This window comes from Hyperolius riggenbachi, chromosome 4, assembly GCF_040937935.1.
Source record: "Hyperolius riggenbachi isolate aHypRig1 chromosome 4, aHypRig1.pri, whole genome shotgun sequence".
Classification (NCBI taxonomy): Eukaryota; Metazoa; Chordata; class Amphibia; order Anura; family Hyperoliidae; genus Hyperolius; species Hyperolius riggenbachi.
In genome coordinates, this window is record NC_090649.1 from 397,322,477 (window position 1) to 397,344,628 (window position 22,152).

At 43.2% G+C, this 22,152-nt stretch overlaps 1 protein-coding gene across 2 annotated transcripts in view; it reads right to left on the bottom strand.

Moving 5' to 3' along the window:
* The window catches only part of ABHD12 (abhydrolase domain containing 12, lysophospholipase), a 1,393,598-nt gene that overhangs the window by 1,234,639 nt on the left and 136,807 nt on the right, over positions 1-22,152 (bottom strand). For both annotated transcript variants that reach the window (XM_068232243.1, XM_068232242.1), the window contains exons 4-6: positions 21,496-21,615; positions 14,856-14,886; positions 10,563-10,608 (exon numbers count right to left, since the gene is read on the bottom strand). In XM_068232243.1, coding sequence (XP_068088344.1) covers positions 10,563-10,608; positions 14,856-14,886; positions 21,496-21,615 — 197 coding nt within the window. The remainder of the gene's footprint in view (positions 1-10,562; positions 10,609-14,855; positions 14,887-21,495; positions 21,616-22,152) is intronic.

The window sequence follows — 22,152 nt, forward strand, 5'->3', positions numbered from 1 at the left end:
TCCTTTAGAGTACCTGCACATCATTCTTAAGGTGGCCACACACCATACAATTTTATCTGTTCAATTTAAGAATTGCAATCAATTTTCCTGACTGATTGTAACTTTTCAAAAATATGACCAATGTACCACACACATATGTTACATGTTTCCCCAATTATGATAAAAGTGATTGGAAACTGACAAAATTGCTAGGGTGTGTATATTAATAAATGGACAATCTAACACACACCATACAATCTTTAAAAAGATTGAAGAAAAATATCTGGCATTCCGGATCGATAAAAATCAAAGAAAACAGGAAATCCTATCGGATTTTATAGTCGAATGAAAAAGAAAAAAAGTTTTAGTTTTTTTCGGGAGATCCGATCGTTTTTATCGAATTTCCGTTAAATCTGATCATTTTATTGTATCGTGTGTGGCCACCTTAACATGTACCCACAGTTATATTGCCTAGGGCAGGCATGGGCAAACTTGGCCCTCCAGCTGTTAAGGAACTACAAGTCCCACAATGCATTGCAGGAGTCTTACAGCCACAGTCATGACTCAAAGGCAAATGCATTGTGAGACTTGTAGTTCCTTAACAGCTGGAGGGCCACGTTTGCCCATGCCTGGCCTAGGGCCTGATAGATGTTCTTTGTTCCTGTCTGTACCTTCTACAAGTACTCTTACCAAGGACTAGTTTTAGTCTATGACTAAAGGGAATAAATATGTCTCCATATCCTTCTCACTTCAGTTGCCTTTTAAAATTCCTGAGCGTTGGCAGTTAAGAGATTAATTTCATGTTACATACTTTCAATCAACAAGATTGTAATATGCAAATTAAAGGAGTCGGAGGAATCCTAAACTGAGGAGTCGGAGGATTTTTGTACCGACTCCAGAGCCCTGGGTATAGCTCAGGGTTTGAAGCTCCACGTGGCCGGGGCTATGCATTTTGGCTATCCCAGCCTACATGAGGGATGGGGTTAAAGAGGAATGCACTGCGTACGTACCTCCTGGAAACCCTGTCATGAAATTCACTGCTCTTTCTTTTGATATACGTAAGTTTACACTACCGTTAGGTTGATACATTATCTATCATTTACAACATGTAAATATATACTTTTTTTTTTCCTAGTGTAATTTTAAAATCGATTTTCTGCAAAACTATAAGGTCTTTTTTTTTTTTTTTTTTTTATTTACTCTTGTTCCCTCTGTCCTCCTTAGCATACCCTGGTATTAATATCATGTACAGGGGCTTTGCTGTTAACCACTGAGGTCGGGGTAAAATGTAGATGCAAATTTTTTTTTTTTGAAAAATTTTTGTGATAAATGCAATTGGCAAGTTCACCAGCAACTGTCCGTGGGCAAATTGTTTGGGCCATCTGTTCTGAGGGACAGTTAAGAGACAAGACAATAAACTATATGTACAGCGCTATGAAAGATGTCAGCGCTATATAAATACTAAAAATAATTTTAAATTCTCTCTAGGACAAAGTGGATTTTGGCGAGCAAAAAACAGGCTTAAACACTGACTGTTAGATCCCACAGAAGCTGTGTCTAAGTTGTCTATCATTTACTTTCTTGCATTACTATTCAATAAATATGATAAGACTGACAATGACCTGTTCCTACCAGTCTTAATATACTGTATAATCCTACACTGGCATACAGAGGTCACCAGGATGTGATGCACAGGATCTACCAGCATCCATGAGACCCAGCTTAAAAAACATTTCTGTACCTCGGCACCACACCAGGCTCCATCCTATTCCCTTAACAATGTATTCTGATCTTGCACTATTAACTGCATATTATCACAGATTCCCATAAATCATTTGGCAAGAGCTTTTAGGGCTGGTTCACACTGCAGCATTTGTGATCTCAAACAATCGCAAACGCGCTGCATGCAGCATCTTTGGGGTGATTGCGCTGAGTTTCTCGCTTTATTAATTGGAATCACAGGCTGAAATGGCGAAATTTCGCCGATGAATCGTGATGGCGGACCAGACTGTGATCGCCAGGAAGTGGCAGGCAAGTACCCAATGTGAACCGGCCCTTATCAAGGCTGTCTATATTGCTTGTATGTAGTATCCCCAGTACATAAGGACTCATCAGTGAAGGAGAAGCTAGCTGAGGGATTGCCTCACTCTACACTGATCATTTCTCCACCCTTGCAATGAAACTACACAACACATCTGTTAGAGATGGCCCGAACCTCCGATTTTCGGCTCACGAACTTACGCAAAAGTTCGGTTCGTGCGAACCGCAATAAACTTCAATGGGGAGGCGAACTTTAAAAACTAGGAACACTTATGCAGGCCACAAAAGTGATGAAAAAGATGTTTCAAGGGGTCTAACATCTGAGTTTTTGCATGAATGAGTGGGATAGATGCCAAAAGTCCCAGGGAAAAATCTGGATTTGACGCAAAGCAGCTTTTTAAGGGCAGAAATCACATTGCATGCTAAATTGGAGGCCTAAAGTGCATTAAAACATCTTGCATGTGTATACATCAATCAGGGAGTGTAATTAGAGTACTGCTTCACAATGACACACCAAACTCACTGTGTAACACACCACAAACAGCTGTTTGTGTAGTGACGGCCGTGCTGGACTGGTGTGCACCATGACGAGAGTTCAGGTGATGACGGCTTTCCAGCCCATATGGTCCCCAAGCTGAGGCAGCTGAATGACAGAACAGTGGCTGTCCAACTGATCAAATTTGGTCTGTCCACAATGAAGCAACAACCTTATTATCGTGGGTGTGTGCCCCACCCCCCGAGACACTCATATAGCTGGCAGTCATGGTTTCATTGTGATACGCAAGCCCCTTCACCGCGGCAAGGAAATCCGCCTGGAGTCCTGGACCCTGTTGGTGGTAGCGGAGAAGGCAGTCAACCGGCCTGCAGGCAGAGATGCTGTGTGTGGGTACTGACTTAGTCTTCGGGCAGGCTTGAGCGTGCTTTGCAGACCAGGCATCCGTGATCAGATGGACCCTTGACCCAACGCTGTGTGCCAGAGATGTCACCACTTGTCTTTCAACATCACGGTACAGTATAAGTATCGCCTTTTTTGAGAAAAAATTGCGGCCTGGTATCTTCCACTGCGGTGTGTGGCTTTGCGTTTGTGGGCTGCTTTTCCTCAGGTGGTCATCCCATTGCAGTTTGTGCTTTGTAATCATGTGCCTTCGTAAGGTAGTTGTCCCTACGCGGGTCTTGGTCTTTCCATGGCTCAATTTTCGGTGGCAGAGTGTACAGATGGCATTGCTCTCATCTGAGGCAGACACACAAAAAAAATGTCCACACCGATGAGCCCTGGGGTGATGGCACTTTGGTGGTGGCAGCCGACTGAGTGTTTAGTGGGCCGCCAGAATCAGAGCAGGAGGAGGAAGATATGTCACGCTTCCATGTGGAAGCTGAGAAAGATGAGGTGTTCTGTGTTAAATAGTCAACTACGTCCTGACAATATTGGGGGTTGATGGCACGTGCCTTCTTCTGAACACTGTACTTTGGTCGAGGACCACACGAAATCACAACAGCGTGACCTCGAACAGACCTGCCAGGTGGCCTTCCTCTGCCTTTTGTTTTGTCCATATTGGGGGGGGGGGAAGGGATGAAGTGAAAAATATGCACTGACTTGACTAATACAATGTGCAGTCACACAGGTGCAGTTAACAGGTATGCACGGAGTGGTATATCACACTGCGTGCACTCAAGTAGGTAGGTGGGTGCACTGAACACACCAGGTAGGTATATGCATTGATGGGTATTACAAATGTGTACCTGTCACACACGTACCGTGAAAAGGTACAGTGACTGGTGGTATTAAATATCACACTGCGTGCGGTGTGATATTTAATACCACCAGTCACTGTACCTTTTCACGGTAAGGAGCAAGCTAACAAGCCTACAAGAGCCTAACTAAGCTTTCCCAATAGGTCTCTGCACAGCAGCTCTCCCTTCTCTAATTACTGCAGGCACACGAGTGAGTGTAAAGCCTGACGCTGCCTGCCTTTTATAAGGGGGGTGGGGCTCCAGGAGGGAGTGTAGCCTGATTGGCTACAATGTGCCTGCTGACTGTGATGTAGAGGGTCAAAGTTGACCCTAATGATACACTATGGGGGTGAATCGAACTTTCGCTAAAGTTCCCGTTTCTCCGCGAGCGCGAACCACCGAAGTTTGCCGGGAACCGTTTGCCGGCGAACCGTTTGGGCCATCTCTATTAGTGGCACTAAGGGCCCTTTTCCACTAGCAATCGCAATCACAAATCACAAACACCAGCAATTGCGATTTTTCATTAATTCTGTTATGCGATTGCGATTTGTGATTTTCATTTGTATTGCATTATCATTGTAAAAATCGCTCCAGCATGCGATTGCGATTAGCGATTTCCAAATCGAAACACTGTAGTGGAAAATACTTCTCGTGATTTTTATGATAAAGTAACAACTCTAGCGATTTAAAAATCACTAGCGATTTGCGATTTTGCGATTCAGCAATCACAATCGCTCTAGTGGAAAAGGGCCCTAATACTCAACTATTGTCTGTAGTGACACCAGTCGATCATCAGTGACAGTAAAGCTGGACCTGGGGGTAGCTGGGGGGTGGGAGGGGTGATAGCATCGCCAGGTAAGGTCTAGAACTTGCGCTTAATGGATGCAATAATGTACTAAACAAATATACACTAACAGCTTTTACAATGCAGCATCCGATAGCCTTGCTAGCAATGTCTTGTCTAGCAGTTCTGTAAATCGGTGAGCTCTCTCAGTTCCTCATCCCCAGGAGGAATAAGGTCAGAAGACGCAGATTATTTTTATCCTGTTTTCAGCGGTCAGGCACTTGGTTTACATTCCCTGCAGAGAGTGTTTTTTTTTTTTTTGCTAGATCAGCACTGCTGCCAATGCGGAACTTTACAGGAAGATTAGCAGTGGCAATACAGACATGTAATCACATACAAGAGCAAGTGATTAGGAGCTTTCCTGTCTGTGCTCACTGGCATTACTCCTCACTGGCATTTACTGATGGCAGACATGGTTTCTTTGTGCTCTAAACTTAAATAGTGACATGCAGGGAATTACCAGCAATTTTTTCAGCCAAAATCTTTGGGATGGGACTGGTTTTCTTCAAAGTACTTTGAAAAAAAAAAGTCTCTAGTATCAGGCCAGTTTCACACTGCTAACCGCCGGTATTAAAGCTTTACGGTGTGCTGAACGCATCGCAAAGCTAAAAATAGCCATGGGGATTATGGTGGCAATGCGCGGTAATTTCCCTTAAGGCTGTAAGTCAAGCAGGAAGTGAGGCTCTCTAGCGCTCACTTCCTGTGGCCAAACATCGAATTGCGCAGAAGTGTATTGAAAAAATACAGTTCTGCGCATGCACGCCGCAATGCGTATGTCATAAAAATTAAAAGAAAGCTGCGTCACTATAGACTTGCATAACTTCCGGTTCAGTGCACGCTGTTGCTTTTGTGGCAAATCGGGCATTTCCCGTGGAGCGCATTGCACCACACGAGGTAAGAAAAGCCCCATACACTTTCATTGTTGTAGCGTTGGCCTGCGGCAAAATAGGCCAACGCAACACGCCAGTGTGAAAGGTGCCTCAAAGTGATCTGAGATTGATCTTCACCTCTAAGGTGGCCTGAAGGTCCCATAGAAGCCATTTATTATACTGCAGGAGTTCAGTGATTCAATTTTCCCCATGCAGATAGACAATGCAGTAAAAGTAACCTTTAGGCTCGTTTCCCAATGTACACACTTTGCAAATCATTTAAAAGGAGCCCAACTCTGTTGCCGGTGTTCCAACATTTTAGCATACCCGACAAAATAGCATACAAATGCTACTGAGCATGTGCAAAGTCATGCAGGTCATACATTAACCCCATAATGCCCATCAGCAGCATTAACCTTTTCAACCCCAGTTAGCTGCCTGTGTGCTGATGTGCAATCTGCACTATCCAAGTGGACATAGAGTTAGAATAAAAAGTTGTCAGAGCAAAGCGAGGACCAACCCCGCAGCCCAGCGAGCGGGCAAGGGGACACTGATTCTACTAACAAGGGGTATATCACTTTAAATGTATGCTGTTTTGTCAATGTATGCTAGCTGGAACACCGGCCGATAGTTTTGACAATAGAACATTGATCAGGAAAAGCTGTTTTTTTAAATACATTAACCTCCCTGGAATTCAATTTCTGCTGGATTTCTGAGCAAAAAGTGGTTCAATTCGTTTTCATGACATTTTTGCCTGTAACTTAAGAAAATGTGTCCAGCAAGGGTCTAGTATACATTCTGAGCATAATAAAAGTTTCAAACACAAAATCATGTACAAAAATCGGTCTCTGCTCTGGCCACAATGTCCTCATTCTTCAGCTTTTTGGCAGAAAACGTGCAGTTTTTCACGTGTTTATCGCATTAAAATGTGCATTCATGTACAAATTTTGACAGGCAGTGTTTCAGGGCAAGCAAAATTTGCATACGATTTCAAAATTTAAAGCGAAAAATGGAACCCTGCCTTAGAACTGCTGGTTTCAGCTATTTCTCCCTTGAAGAGTCAGGCTCATCAATAACGCTAGGGAGGTAAAGTAAGTAACTCTGTAAACTGACCTGAAACTATCACAAATTATCATTTTGGACAACTGAAGTTGATCAAATCCTAACACCGATGCCTTCATTTACACATTATGGTTAGCTCTGTGCAGGTTTTAAAATGTGTATTACTTGCACCTATCTGTATCTCTGGCCGTTGCATATATTAGACATGGCGAGGGCTTGAGGGACAACAGTCACTAGTTCTCACTCTTATAAACATGCACATCACCACGGTTTTCAGTGTGATTCAGTAAGTACCACCCCACTGATTCCTGTGATTCAGTAAGTACTGTGTCTCAACAAAAACACCCGCCTCATATGCAGAAAGAAACCAGCTGTGGGAAAGCAATGCTTAGCATGTGACCTAATGAGCATTGACACTTCGCACAATGACCCAGAAGCAAGACAGTAAAAGCATCTCTGACCATTTCTGCATGAGGCTGAATCGTGTTCTGAGAGTTAAAGGACAAATGAAGGGAGAAGAATAGAGAGACTGCCATATTTATTTCCTTTGAAACAATACCAGTTGCCTGGCTACCTTGCTGATTTATTTGCAGATGTGTCCGAATCACACCAGAAACATGCATGCAGCTAATCTTGTCAGATTTGAAATTAATGTCAGAAACACCTGATTAGCTGCATGCTTGTCCAGGGTCTGTGGGTAAACGTATTAGAGGCAGAGGATCAGCAGGATAGCCAGGCAACTGGCATTGTTAAAAGAAAGTAAGTATGGCAGCCTCCATATTCCTCTCGCTTCAGTTGTCCTGTAAAGAGGAACTCCAGTGAAAATAATGTAATAACAAAGTGCTTCATTTTTACAATAATTATGTATAAATGATTAGTGTTTGCCCATTGTAAAATCTTTCCTCTCCCTGATTTACATTTTGACATTTACCACATGGTGATATTTTTACTGCTGGCAGGTGATTTAGCTGCTGCTTGCTTTTTAGGCAGTTGGAAACAGCTATTTCCCACAATGCAACAAGGTTCACAGACAGGAAACTGCCAGGAGTACCACGGTCCTCAGAGTTTCTTGTGGGAGGGGTTTCACCACAATATCAGTTGTAAAGCGCCTCTGATGGTCTGTTTGTGAAAAGGAATAGATTTCTTATGTAAAAGGGGGTATCAGCTAAGGATTGGGATAGTTCAATTCTTGGTCGGAGTTACTCTTTAAGTCATTTTTTATGGACCAGCCAATTACAGTACACAGTTAGATGCATGCAGTACACAGTTAGTTGCATGAAGGAGCTGATAGGAAAATAATTAAGAACTTATGCCAATTATGGTGGGGCTGCTGCTACTCCAGTTAACAGTGTATGCATGTATATAAATGTGGGTGCGCGCACGCTTGCAAACACACATGCATACACACTAAAGAGTATGCCTTGCTTTAGATTAAATACGATTCCAGACTGAATGCACATAATTTATGGTTAACATTATTCAAAGTCCAGTGTTCTCCCCAGGCTCTTTTAGCCGGGTGCTCCACCCGGCTAGTTTTGGTAACCACCCGGCTGTCATCGGCTCACCTCCTCCTATGCTGTAAGCAGAGTTGCTCACAGAAGCACTGGCCTTGCATTCTCATCTCACCTCACCCGGCTACTTTTTCATGCCACCTGACTACTTTTTCATGCCACCCAGCAGGTAAAAAATTTCTGGGGAGAACACTGAAGTCCTATGTAAATTGGAATAATAAGGATTTATAAGTACTTCCTATTTACAGTAAAGCTATGTACATCTACAAACGCAGCCATTTGTGGCTGTCTCAGCCAAGAATCAAGTGTACAGGTGTGCTCCAAGCCCATTTAGTGATAAAAGACACCAGACCTTTAAACAGCAGCAACCCCCCAATGCATGGTTTCCCTCATCCATCGAAAGCTTGAATGCTACTCAATCATGTGCTGCACCATCGTCCCTCCTCCCCCTTCTTAAGCTACATACACACGAGGCACGGATGTCTGCAGTTGCATGGAGACAAGCAACAGTTGAAAGTCTCCAGCAACGACAGTTGTATACAAGCAACGATTGTATACACGCGGCAACAACCTGTCTGCAACATAGCGGAAACTGTTGCTCAGCAACTTCTGTCGCAAGTTCAATCAACTGTCGGACTCACAAAAGTTGCTAGAGACTAGCATACACACGACCGCACCGACTTGAGATTAGGGACGGTTGCTGCAACAGCTGTTGCCGGGGATTGAACAAGTCAATCGCCTGGAGACAGCTCTGATTAGCAACAGTTGCGCGCGCGCGCCTCATACACATGGAGGACCTGTTGCCGCAACATGCGCGCGCCATGTGTTTCCAGCAACAGTTGTAGCCCGTGTGTATGGGCCTTTAGAGACATGTCTGTACAGTGCTCCTTCCCTGCACCAGTAAGATTGCACTCGACCCTGACAGGCGATATTAATGGTACTCTGTATGTACCTTAAATCCATCCAATAAAAGGTGACAAGACTTCACTTTTGCATGACTGTTTCAAATAATACACTGACGGTGTATTATTTGACATTAGATTTCATGCGGCTGAAAGCATCAAGCTTGTTTCTGCCAACAGTGTTTTGGCAGTTCTGTAACAGTACAAGCATGCTGGGCTTGGCCATGAGGCACATACTGCCCTATGGAGAGGAGATGGCAGGATAGGCAGAAGGGCTCTGTGCACCACCTGGGGACAAAGCAACTGGTTGTCAAAAATCTGCCAAGACTAACAGGTTGTCACGTGTGCATAGCTTGGCAAGATAAGAGATATCTCCCCAGACATAAATGGACAAAAAAAAAATTGTCAAAAACAAACACAAAAGTCATTTTGGCCCAAAAAGTTTTAATAATCTCGACATTCCTGAACACCTTACAGTGTACCTGATGCGGGAAGAGAAATGAAATACTGTGGTTAAAAACAGTAGAGGGAAGTCGTTCTGGTGCCCACTGTTTCAGCGCTGGGTCCCTCTGAACATACTCCTGCTTCCACTTGTGCACAGCTTTTTTTTCCCTCTGTGCATGAGTGGCTTTGCTCTGCTGGGCATGCGTGGACCATACTTGTGCAGGCGTAATACGGCTGCGTGGATGGGAGTGTGGCCACAACGAGAAAGAAAGTCTCAAATATAGTATAGGATTTAAATTGCAACGCAACCTGCATTGTGAAAGGGCCCTGTGATGCTGCTTGCATTGCTTCCATATTGTTCTCTAAAAGCTATTAAACTCCGTTTATCTAACTATGGCAAATATTTTAATCAGCCATATAAAATACATAATGCTAGAAGCAGTGATTGACAGAAATATGAACAAAACATCATAAAATGTGTACATGGTCAGGCGCATAACAATAAATAATAATACATCATCTGTTGATAAGACAAACTTGGACCCACTGTACTTGTCATATTGGGTGCAGCATCATCCTTGTTTATTGGTCAGAGTTTGATCAAGGTCACACTACTCACAACACTGCCAACCCTGATAGCAGGAACAGGAACCGATACCAAGAAGCCTACAGCGAGCTGCCAGCTGTCCTCCAATAAACTCTATTTCAGCTAATTAATCTGCTCTGCTATCAGAATTTCAATGTCACAAATGTCACAAGGTTTTTCTATATTTAGATAGATCTTGATATTTATCTCAAACAATCAGCACTATAAAAAGCAGACAGGCAGCTATCTCAGCTAAAACTACTTCACACATAAAGGAAACGTATCAATAAAGTTACTCAGATTATTCCTTAGTGATCATTTTGATGATCCTGGCAAAACAGAGGTCACGTAACACATGCTGAAGAATGTGCTTATTTGTTGAAATCGTCTTAATTAAACACTGCAAGTGGAAAATAATCTACTTGACAAATAAAGAAGAAACATGTGACTTAGATTCTCTTGTTACAGATCACGAGACATTTCTATTTTAATTATGTCTTTTAATCTCCACGTTTACTTGTTACTCTGGTCACTCAGTGACATAAGCCCTTAGCAAAGGGAGGTCAGCTTGAAAGACATGAAAATAGGACTCACCTCTGTAGTCAAATGAAATAACATGGAAACCCATTGAGCTGAGAACCTAGTAAGAAGACATAAGAGTCAGCATCCAGCATTCATAATGTAACTGAAGCCAAAATCCACAATTGTTAGTCATTTTAAATGTCCAATACGTAGAAAAGGGATTTGAAACATTTGGAGAATTGTATTGCTGCCTGTGGCCTCACTGAAAAGATTTGCCTTCAACTCATTCCTGGGATCTTCATAAATCTATTTGGTGGGCTAAATCCCTGTGCACATAATAGATTTTTGTTGATAGAGACGATTGGTCGTGATAATCTTGATCGAAAATTCAGCATCAGCAAAGCTGTTCCATGGTGCGGTTATCAAATCAAGCATGACAACTTGATAAATGGCAAAGGAACGTGGGTGTCTATGTCTATATATACACACACAAATATATATATATATATATATATATACACATACACACACACACACACACACACACACACACACTTTGCTCTACTCAAGCATAGTGCCTCTGTCTATGGTTATTTGTACTTTGTGACCCAAAACTATCAACTGATGATCACCTTGGGCAACACACATGAGCGTGCGCACAAGGCTCAACTTTTCTCCATTCTGAGAGATTTCCATCCCTACTACAGTCTGGACAGAACATGATAGCCGTTTTCACAGAGAAGGACACAGGACCGCAAATAAAAGGGGGAAAAAAAAAGATAATGGTCTAACTCCTCACCATCGCTACTAGTCATTTTTTCTCCCTGGAATTTGGCTTTAAAGCAGTCATACACCAATCAGCCTCAATGCTAAAACCACTGTTAAGTGAAGAAAGGCCATCACAATGTCACTTCGAGGAATGGGATTTAATAAACAGCCAGGTGTACAGTTCATCGATTCTTTTAAGGTGGTGTGTTGGAAGCAGAAATATAGAGCAAGTATAAGAATCTGAGGAACTTTCACGAGGACTAAACTGAAATTCATCTTCTAAAAACAGAACGTATTTGTGATTATTCAGGTTGGAGTGAGCAAGCATATTAGGTCTCCCACAATGCATCACTGCTAAATATGCAAATCATTCCTTTGTTTTCCCAGAAAGCCAAAACACACCGCCAGAACTGCTGGAATGCAAGGATGTGTCAGTTTGTTACCTGTACAGAGCCACAATAATACAACATTCATACAGACTATTCCAAACTGGATGGTCCACATCAGTGCATGTCATGGATGGATGTGGCTCTACTTGAAACACTCAGTGTTCCAGATTGCTCAGGCAACTCATGCTGAACCAGGACTCTCAGAAGTGTGTAAGGGGACAAAAAATACCAAAAAGCTCTTTTGGTGGATTTTAAGCCCCTTGCACACTCCTAGACGTTCTGGTTCACCATGAGATTACTAAGCAATCTGTAACTCCAAGGACTAAATTATGATGACCTAACAACCTTGTCAGAACATCTCCAAAATGGCAAATCTAGTGGGGTGTCCAGTATGCAGTGGTTACTATCTGCAAAAAGAAGACGATCTGTGAACAAGTGACAGGGTTAAGGGTATCCAAGGCTCACTGACATGGGACGGGGAGTGGAGTAAAGGCCATTTGGTCGGACCCCACAGAAGAGCTACTGTAGCACAGATTGCTGAAATCTGGTAATGCTAGTAATGAGGTAGATGTATCAGAACACACAGTGCACATAATCTTCTCAAGAGTGCCTATGCCTACTGCTGTTTGATACCGAACGTGCCTACAATGGGGTAGGTCAGTGTTGAGCCTGGAGCAATGGAAGAAGGCCGTCTGGTAGGATGGATCTTATTTTCTTCATCATATTGATGATACTTTGACATGTACCACTTACTTTAAAGGACCACTATCGCGAAAAAGCAGGCAGTTAAAATCTGACAGAACCGACAGGTTTTGGGCCAGTCCATCTCCTCTTGGGGGACTGTCAGTGTTTTCTTTGTTTTCAACAGCATTTTCTGAACAGCAGTTTAACTGCCAAAATAGTAAGATACCAGCCGGCCTCTCTATGTTGTCAGACTTTGCAACTGCTGTTCAGGAAATGCTGTTAAAAACAAAGAAAACCCTGAGAATCCCCCTTGAAGAGACGGACTGGCACAAAACCTGTCGGTTCTGTCAGATTTGAACTGCTTAGTTTTTTCATGATAGTGGTCTTTTAAGGTCAAAAGAGCCCCACCTTTCAACATACAGGATGTAAAGGGTCTGCTGCTAACCAGAGATGGTCAAAGATATACAGATAATTTTGACTTGCCTTCAAATCTCATGTAAATGGTCTACTATTTGATATTTGACTGCTTCAATTTCAAGCTGCTACAATTTACATGAAATTGTAATGCAAATCCAAATTATTTACATCTCATGAAACATCTCTGCTGCTAACAGTATTGCCAGATTCACAGAACAATTGTGGAGTCCGTGCCTCAATGGGCCAGAATGTTTTGACAGCAAGTGGTTTAATGTTTTGGCTGACAAGTGAATGGCAAGCCTAATGCAGCAACTGTTACCATAATAAGAACATAGTGACTTATTTACTCAGTACTGCACCACTCCTGTCTTATCTTCTGTAGCATTCAGGTTATGTGAAATCTGCTGAAAAATTAATACTGGACTTATGGAAGCTTCTAACGTCTTATTCACAAACTGCAAGCTACTAGCCTCACATACAGTGTTTTTTCTATGTATTATGCTCTAAAACAAACACAAAGGGACAGTCTGCAAATGCCAGCCTCCATTAGACAGGTATTTAGTGTAAAGGTTAATATCTACTTATCTGGCTACAAAGCTGATGTTTAGGTTTCAATACGTTCTCAGCATACTTTATTCTGGTTCACTGACTCAAAGTATTACAAGTAGTGATGGTATCTAAACTTTCCTTAAGTTTGTAAATGTATTTGCCACAGTACAAAAAACTCTTTACCTTGCCAAGCTATCAGTTGCTCTAGATCTATCATACTTGTGCACAGGACATATACCACAGCGATATGCAGGTTCATGGCCCTTACGCAAAAAGCAGCATTGAGCAATGCAGGGCAGTACTGACCTAGTCAGACCTAGCCATGATGTGGATTTTTATTCCCCCAGTTTCAGGGACTTTAAGGCAACATGTAGGTACTCGATTATTAGCCCCTCTGAGGGACAGTTAGTGACAAGACAATATGCATTTTACAGCACTGCATCAGTAAAATGCATCAGCTTACTGACATCATTTTACTTAAGTATGTTCTGGTGATCCACAGCAATGCTTGAGAAGCAAAGTCATGAGTCTTGGCCCAAGTACTTCCTTGTGCACATTTGCAATGGGATTTAGGGATTTTTATGATAGCCTTTCTCTGGGTGTTGCTGCCATCACAGGTTATAAAGATGCTCAGCAATTTATTGCTCATTTCTGTTCATTTGTATAGACTTGTCTGTGTAAAATTTGTACTTTTTAATGCTAACCTACCTCTCAGCCTAACCTCTAACAAATCCTACCCTATCTATGCATAACACTAGCTACCCTACTACGTACATCTAACACTTATACCCCCTACCTACATCTAACACTAAACCCCCTACCTACACCTAGCACCAAACTACCTACCCACACCTAGCACCAAACTACCTACCTACATCTAACACTAAACCCCCTACCTACACCTAACACCAAACTACCTACCTACACCAAACACTAAACCCCCTAACACTTACACCACCAACCAACACCTAACACTAAATCCCCTACCTACACATAACACTAAATTCCCAACCTACACCTAACGCTAAGCCCCCTTAACTATACTCACAATAGGTGGCACAAGGGAAAACTCCACTACAAAAAAGGCAGCTTTGAGCAATGCAGGGCAGTGCTGAACTAGTCAAAACCTAGCCATGAGGTGTATTTCCCCCCCCATCCTGCCTACTTGCCTTTGTTAGTGAGTGCCAGGAGGCAACTGGGAGAAAGGGACTGAGCACACTGTTCTGTTAGTCTGCTGCTGCAATCCGCTAAAAAAGCAATGTTTGAATAAATGAAAATGCCCTCCTCCTTATCTGTGATAAGAAAAACTCTTCCAGACAGTGTGACATCTGGCCCTGTTCTATGATTATGATCATAAGAATGGCCTAATTTTGGGTCAGACTGTGGCTTTACAAAAACATTTCATCAGCAAACTGGCATCAAGTTCTCCTTTTAGTTTCGCAGATGGCTGAAAATTTCTTCCCAAGTGACAAAATACTAAAGAGACAAAAGTCTAGGACTTGAAAGTGCAGAAATGTATCTATCAGCAAAAATGCAGAGGAAGAGAAATGCTATTTACCTTATAGAGCTGAACTCTGTGGTCTCCTCCTCTGTGTGAAGCAAGGGAAAAATATATACATATCAAAAAGTGAACAAAACTACAGTATCAATCTTAGCAAACAAAAAGCACAAAATATTTCATTTAGAATCTCATTTTCATTGTTTAGATTAAAGTTACAGAGTTTTCCACTCAAAAATGGCTGCAACAAACCCAAATACAAATCTTCACTTACAGCAAATATTTGCTGATTATAGTTCCCACGGTTCTAACTGCCAATTACAGGTGTACAAACGTGGATTTTATGTGAGACAGTGTAGTAGAGCTCTTTACTGCTGTGTTAGTCCCTCTCCTATGATAACATGAGAGTGAATCAGAAGTTAACCTGTAATCAGATATGACAGCACCCACAAAGAAGGCATTTGCAATTCTTCGGGTTGGAGTGAGCATATGAGGACTCCCACACCGCATAACTGCTGAATGCATTAATCATGGCCAACAAGTCTGTATGCCTGTTGGACTATTGTGGCTCTGTACAATTAACAAGCCGACACATCATTGCATTCCAGCGGTTCTGGAGGTGTGGTTAGCTTTCAGGGAGAACAAAGGGACTATTTGCATATTCAGCAGTGATGCATTGTGGAAAACCTCCCACAACGCTCACTGCAAGTGCTGATTGAGAGGGTAAGTGCCAATTGTGCCTCCCAATCACAACCTCTTTACTACAGCTACTGCTGTTACTGCTTGCCTATCACTGCCTCTAGTCCGTATATAGCCATTTGCTATCCCTTCCTGCCTTTCACTACCTGCCATTGTTATATCAGCACCTTCCGCCAATATGTAATTATCTGCTGTTGCTACCTGCTTATTATATACTGCCACTACGTCACGACATGCAGTCATTAGTTACCTCCTGTCTCTGTGTCATCATGTGTCACCGTCTGCTGTCCCCATATGTTTATCTACTGTCAATTGCAGCTGAATGTCACTATCTGCCGTTGCTATCTGCATACTGTCATTTTATGCCAACCACTAGCTCATTCCGTGTGTTACTACCTGCTGTCACTACTTGCCACTCCTACCATAGCCTAAGGGCAGGTTCACATGGACGTTTGGCGGCATCAGGGCAGCTGGAAGCCGCGTCGTCCTGTGACGTCTTGTTTGGGGGCGGCGGTACGGTGATCGTCTGCTTCCCGTCGCAATCGGCATTTCTCATCCCTGCAGAGGACATGAAGACGCGGCGGCTAAGCGACCCCAGAAGCTGCATGCGGCTTCGAGGGCCGGCTGAAATGATGCGTTAAATCGGGATCGGAATGCCGCGTTTGCCAGTCACCAGTAACCGAGCAATGCTAAACGCTTCCATTCACTTGAATGGGAGCAATTCGCCAACGAGTCCCAAACGCTTGGCGGTAAACGCCGCCAAGCGTCCGTGTGAACCAACCCTAAAACAAGCCAAACACATATACATTTCCACCCAATGATCAAAAACAAATTCCTCTCTGAAAGGAACCTCTTCAGAAAGGAGTGGATTCCTACCACACAAACCACATTGTGTTTCAATAGATTCCAGCAGGGAATCTACTGAAAATCGATAGTGCTGAAACACTGTACTATTCAAAGCAAAGCAACTCTATGGGCTGTCGAGCTACCGCCACTCCAGCCCTGCCCCCAATCAACCTAGATCTTTTATCCAATACAATCGATACTTCAAACAAAAGCTGAATTTGATCTTTTAGACATTTTTGGGAATGGATTCCAATTGATCAGAGTGATTGAATCTGCAGGTAATCGATGCGTCTATAGGCACCTTAAGGAGCACCTGAGATGAAAGATATCTCAGACACCATACTATCCTAAGGATTCCTCAAAGGGAACCTGTACTGAGTAAAATTATTTAAAATAAACACATGAGGTAACTTCAAATGAACATTACATAGTTACCTTGCCATCAGTTCCTCTCAGAAGCTCACCATTTTTTTCTGACAATGATCTAATTTTGTCAGAACTGAAATATATCAGTTGCTGTCAGTTACAGCTGAAAGGAGAACAGATGTGTCCATGTTTCCCAATGGCTGAAGTGGGCGATGTTACAGTTTAACTGTGTGCTGACCAGGAAGCGGTTATGGGGTAATGGCCATTTTCAAAATGGAGGACAGAGAATTTCATTGACCACAGTGGCCGAACAGGACGCAGGAGAGGAAAAAGATTGATAAGTAGAGTACACGGAAGGTAAGTATGACTTGTGCATGTTGATTTTGACTTTTAATTTTCAGTTCAGGTTTTCTTTAAGCTCCCTTGAGGGCACTCAGTCCTTTGCAGTCTCCCCGGGTGGCTCCTGTCCTTCAATACGGCCCAAAAGCCCAGCCGAGTCGCACCTCACCACGTGTGCTCCCTTTTCACGCTCCCGTGGTTGGGGTCATTCTGCGCTTGGCCGTACTACTGCAGAGAAAGGTTCTGGCAAAGAGTGCGACTGGGGAGCGCACGTGGCCCGGGCTGCACATGCGCAACGATGTGCGACTCGGCCAGGCTACCGGGCCGTGCTGCGGGGGATAAGAGCCTCTGGAGAGATGGCGAGGGACTGGGCGGCCTCAAGGGGGCTTAAAACGGAACCTTAACTGAACAGGGGGTAAAGAGTTTCACTTACCTGGGGCTATTACCAGCCCCCTGCAGCAGTCCTGTGCCCTCGGAGCCGCTCTGGAAACCTCCGGTCCCCCGCTGTCACTTAAGTTTCGTTTTTGTCGACTCACCAGTCGGCCGGCCGCCATGCGTATTATTGGACGCATTCAATACTGGTGAGTCGTCAAAAACGAAACTAAGTGACAGCGGGGGACCGGAGGATTTCAGAGCGGCTCCGAGGGCACAGGACTGCTGCAGGGGGCTGGTAATAGCCCCAGGTAAGTGAAACTCTTTACCCCCTGTTCAGTTAAGGTTCCCTTTAAGGAAGCTCTAGCTAAGTTTAAGGCCAGTTGTTGGGGAGGTTGTTCGTCCATCAGTCTGCGTGCTCCCCATCTTTGTCCCTGCATCTTCTATGTGACCTGGCAGCATGTTAGATGGGGATGGGGGCCTTGAGAATCCACAAGCTGGCTCTAGTGGCCCCAAAGGGGGGCAGAAAAGAAGGGACCTAATGCTGCTGGGTGAGTGGGGTTAAAGGGGCCTGTCCAATGAAATGGGCTCCTGACCGAGGTACGGAGCCCAGCTGTCTTTTGTACTGGCGGTGACATGCTATTGCAGCCCTGCACCAGACATGTTGGCTACGCAGCATCTGGCTAAGCAGCATCAGGCTTTGGCAGCCACACATGCAGCATAGTTTTAACTATGGTTGGTCCCGAAGCAGTTAAAAAAGAACTTTTACTGAATGTAATTTAATGGTTAAAACTGTTTAAATAATTTATAAATGAACAATATGAATATAGTTAGTGTTTCCTTCTTGTAAAATCTTTTTTCTCAGATTTACTACAATGTTTGATTGTTGTGTTCCAAATTGAGCAGAAACAACACCTGGTCTCTCAGGTTGCTCTGGGGCAGAAGGCTGAATTACTAAATAGCCAAGGTTAACTATCACTTAGTTACATCCCAATACAGCTATATACATATCTGATGCTGAAACCAGAATAACTACCATAAAATTGGGTATCTTAAATAATGTATTACATTCTACCATACGTTGCTGCAGTGCCTCTTTAAGCATGTTGTGTGGTATACAGCAGTAGTGTAGTATATTACCTTAAGTATACAGTTCGAGTATGAGGCGAGTTTTTGAGACCAAAAAAGTGGGTGGTCTCGGCTTATACTCAAGTCAGCTGAAGTTGCTGACTCAAACATCCCCCACCCCAATCTACCAGCCACCGCAATATATGTAGCTTGGCTAAACGGTGAGGACTGTGAGTCCCCTCGCCATGTGCATTGCATCCCATAGCGGATTACAGTAATGCCCATTAGATGCAAGCTTACCATTATGCTGCCGCACCACCCCCCACCAGAGTAGAGCCAAATGTACAGTAGCAAGTCCTCTGAGTCCCTGCACTCTGAGTGTCCCCCTTGGCAAAAGAGGAGTGCTGCATGGTTTGTTTGCTAATGGACCGCGCAGCGAGCATTCCTCCGTAGCTCGTTCGTTGCACCTTATTTTCTATAGCGCCTTCCAGAACAGCCACTTTGCTGCACTGCAAATGCACCACCTATGCAATGTTCACAATGTGTGCATTGCAGTATAATGGCATGGAGCATGTAATGTACTGCCTGCAGTGCGTTGCTAAATATCCTACCCTTGGCTTATACTCGCTTCAATCATTTTTTCCCCACATTTTTTAGGTACATTTTTTTTTTTGGGGGGGGGGGGGGGGGGGTCGGCTTATACTCAAGTATATACTGTATTTGGTATAGTGTAGCATACTGTATACACATCAAGTCACATTATTATGACCATCGCCTACTTCTGATATCAGGGGCACACAACCAATGAACAAATGTACAGGTCATGTCCAGATTTTGTAGGTATATAAGGTGCAATGTCAGAAAGTTGAAAAAGTGTGTCAAAAATGACTGCTCTGCAGCCCCATTTACAGGCGCAGTGACCGGCAACTGGTTCTGTCGCCAAAATTGAAACTTAGTCATTGCGGGGGACTGGAGGATCGTTCTGTGATGTTGTAGGCACAGGGCGGCTGCAGGGGACTTGTAGTAGCCACAGGTAAGTGAAACTATTTTTATGCTTACTTTAGGTTCCCTTCAAGTATATTGTACTACATTTAGTGCAGTGTAGTATGTACACTGTAGTATTGTATGTATCGTTACATATAGGTACAGTGTATAAGTGAGAATGGAGTGTATGCAATAAAATGCGTTAAGCAGAAATTGTTACAGGACGATGAGTAGAACATAAAGCAATACATTACATGCAATGCATTATGCTCTACTTATCGTAAGGTAAAACTTAACGTTTGTCATTCCGCTTAACAGTTTACTACATAAACCCTGAAGTGTGTAGTATATATTATTTGCTACAGTAGGCATATATTGGTGTAAATGATAGTGCTGAGTATATTTAGCATATAGTGCATCTATTTAGGTGCACGTAGTATTGTGTATAGAAGAAGTTTCATGCTTAAAGGTTTGTTTTCATATTAGCTTCTGTGTTTGCACTGAAAACTGTGCTCCGTTCTACGTGCCATTTCTACAGAGAAAGTGTACAGAATTCTGTGCAAGTCACATGAGGACAACTTTGAGGAGTTCAGCAAAGACAGTAACTCTGTATTAAACCCAACAGATTGCAAAAAAATGACTCACTAAGTGACAGCAATTTTGATCAGGGTAATTCGCCTCCACTAAAGTGTGTCAGGACTCAGAGGAAGAGATACTACTCTCCTTTCAGTTTCAGCTGCAGCCTCCAGTTATCAGGGCAAGACCCCAAAGATGGTCAGAAGAGTGATGCAGAATTGCCTTCAACAACTGGGGAGAGAGGGATAACACAGCCAGGACTACAGGAAAGTGATCTAAAAGAGATGCTGAACCCTGTAGATCCCAGAAATCTTTACTGGAACTCCTGGAATAAAAGGCCTTGTTCACTCTATATGTATTGATGTGTGCATTTCAGCAAACTGTATAGTATGCAATAAGCCAGCACATACAGTGAGAAGTGCATAGGGTGCATGCATTTTTGGCGGCAAAATGCAGCACTGAACTATTCATTGTCATTGAATGGGATCAGCACAGCAACAGACAAGAACCGAGAGCAACGCAGATGCCGAGTGCTACGTTAAGAGCACATGGCCATCTGAATTGGATAATGTGAGAGAAGCCTCAGTGGGAAGCTTTACCGCAATCATTTTTAAGTTATTTCAAAATCTACTGCAACAATTTGTGACTGAAGCAAACCATTACAAACTGCAGTTTATAATGGCCTAGTTCTCAAAACCAATTATTGTAGAAGAAATTAAGCCATTTTGGAGACTGATGAAAAACATGGGCCACATCAAGGGTGCCATCCATCATTTGTTCTCTGTACACATTGTGACTTGGCTACAATATTAATTTCTGATAAAATCTCTTCACTTCATACACCACACCTTCTACCCCAATCCAAATGACCTAGCTTATGACCACCTTCATAATATATTGACCCTTCAAACTATTTGCTGGAAAAATCTACAGAGGTCTACACTTCCCGTACACATGGTGTGGTGAGTCCTTCATAAACTTTTACAAGCATGCTAGGCATCAAAGAGTGCAAACCAAGGAAACCCTAATATGGTTCCATTTTACGCACATTGCATGAAAGCGGCACAGGCTACACATACAGATTTTGAGTGTATGAAGGCAAGGAATAGGAACTAGAAACCTCTAGGCTAGAGCATGGGTGCATTATGGGTTTCTAAATTAGCATGCTTGTAGAAAGAAATGAGTAAAAAAATGGAATACTAATAAAAAATTCAGAGGGAATTATTATACCTCTGGCTGGAATTAGTATATAGCGCGATATGGGCCGAACATATTCAAGGGTCTCAGCACTTCCCCACCCAATGACATATGATATATAGCTATGGAACGCAACCAGTAAACCACAAAATCACTGCAACAACCACTGATACTAATCGCACTACTTTTTATTGAATCAAAGATAGGATTATTAAAAACAGTATAGTCCACAGTATATATAAGAAGTACTCACCGTGTGCCTGCATTGCCATGTAAGTAAAGAATGACAGGATAGCTTGTAGACATCACTTCTTCATACCACGCAAGGTCCTTTCCCTGAGCATCTTTCCAAAGAACTGCAGGAATGGTGTGCCTACAATCACAAGAGTTCAGCTTAGTCGCCCAATACAAACTAAATGGGCTTCATTTATTAAAGGTAGTATGGCCTGCGCAGTACGCTCCCAGTGATGTCAGGGGGAGCGAGGACTCGGCCACGCAGGCGCAATGGTTTGTGACTGCAAATTCCGGAAGTGAACCGGAGGCGGGGATCAGAGAATTGGTAAATGGCTGCGCAGGCACAGGACGTCTGCTGGGGACCATTAGAAGCCCCAGGTAAGTTCAACTCTTTTTTTTTTTTTTCCCCCCGACCCCCTTACAGTACTCCTTTAAGATAACTTCTAGCTATAGCCGATCTTGGAAACTAGGCCTGGACTGACTAAAAGAAAATACTGGACTGCCTGTAGACTATCCTGATGGGGGATGGAGGTATAGTGGGAGCTGATATCAAGGGACGTCCACAGATAACCGTCTTTCAACATAAAACTTCTCAATATGTCAAGGACTTGCTGAGAGTCCCTGGCAAAAGCCCTAGTGCTCTGGGTTAGAGAGTGAATAAATTATAAGAGATATA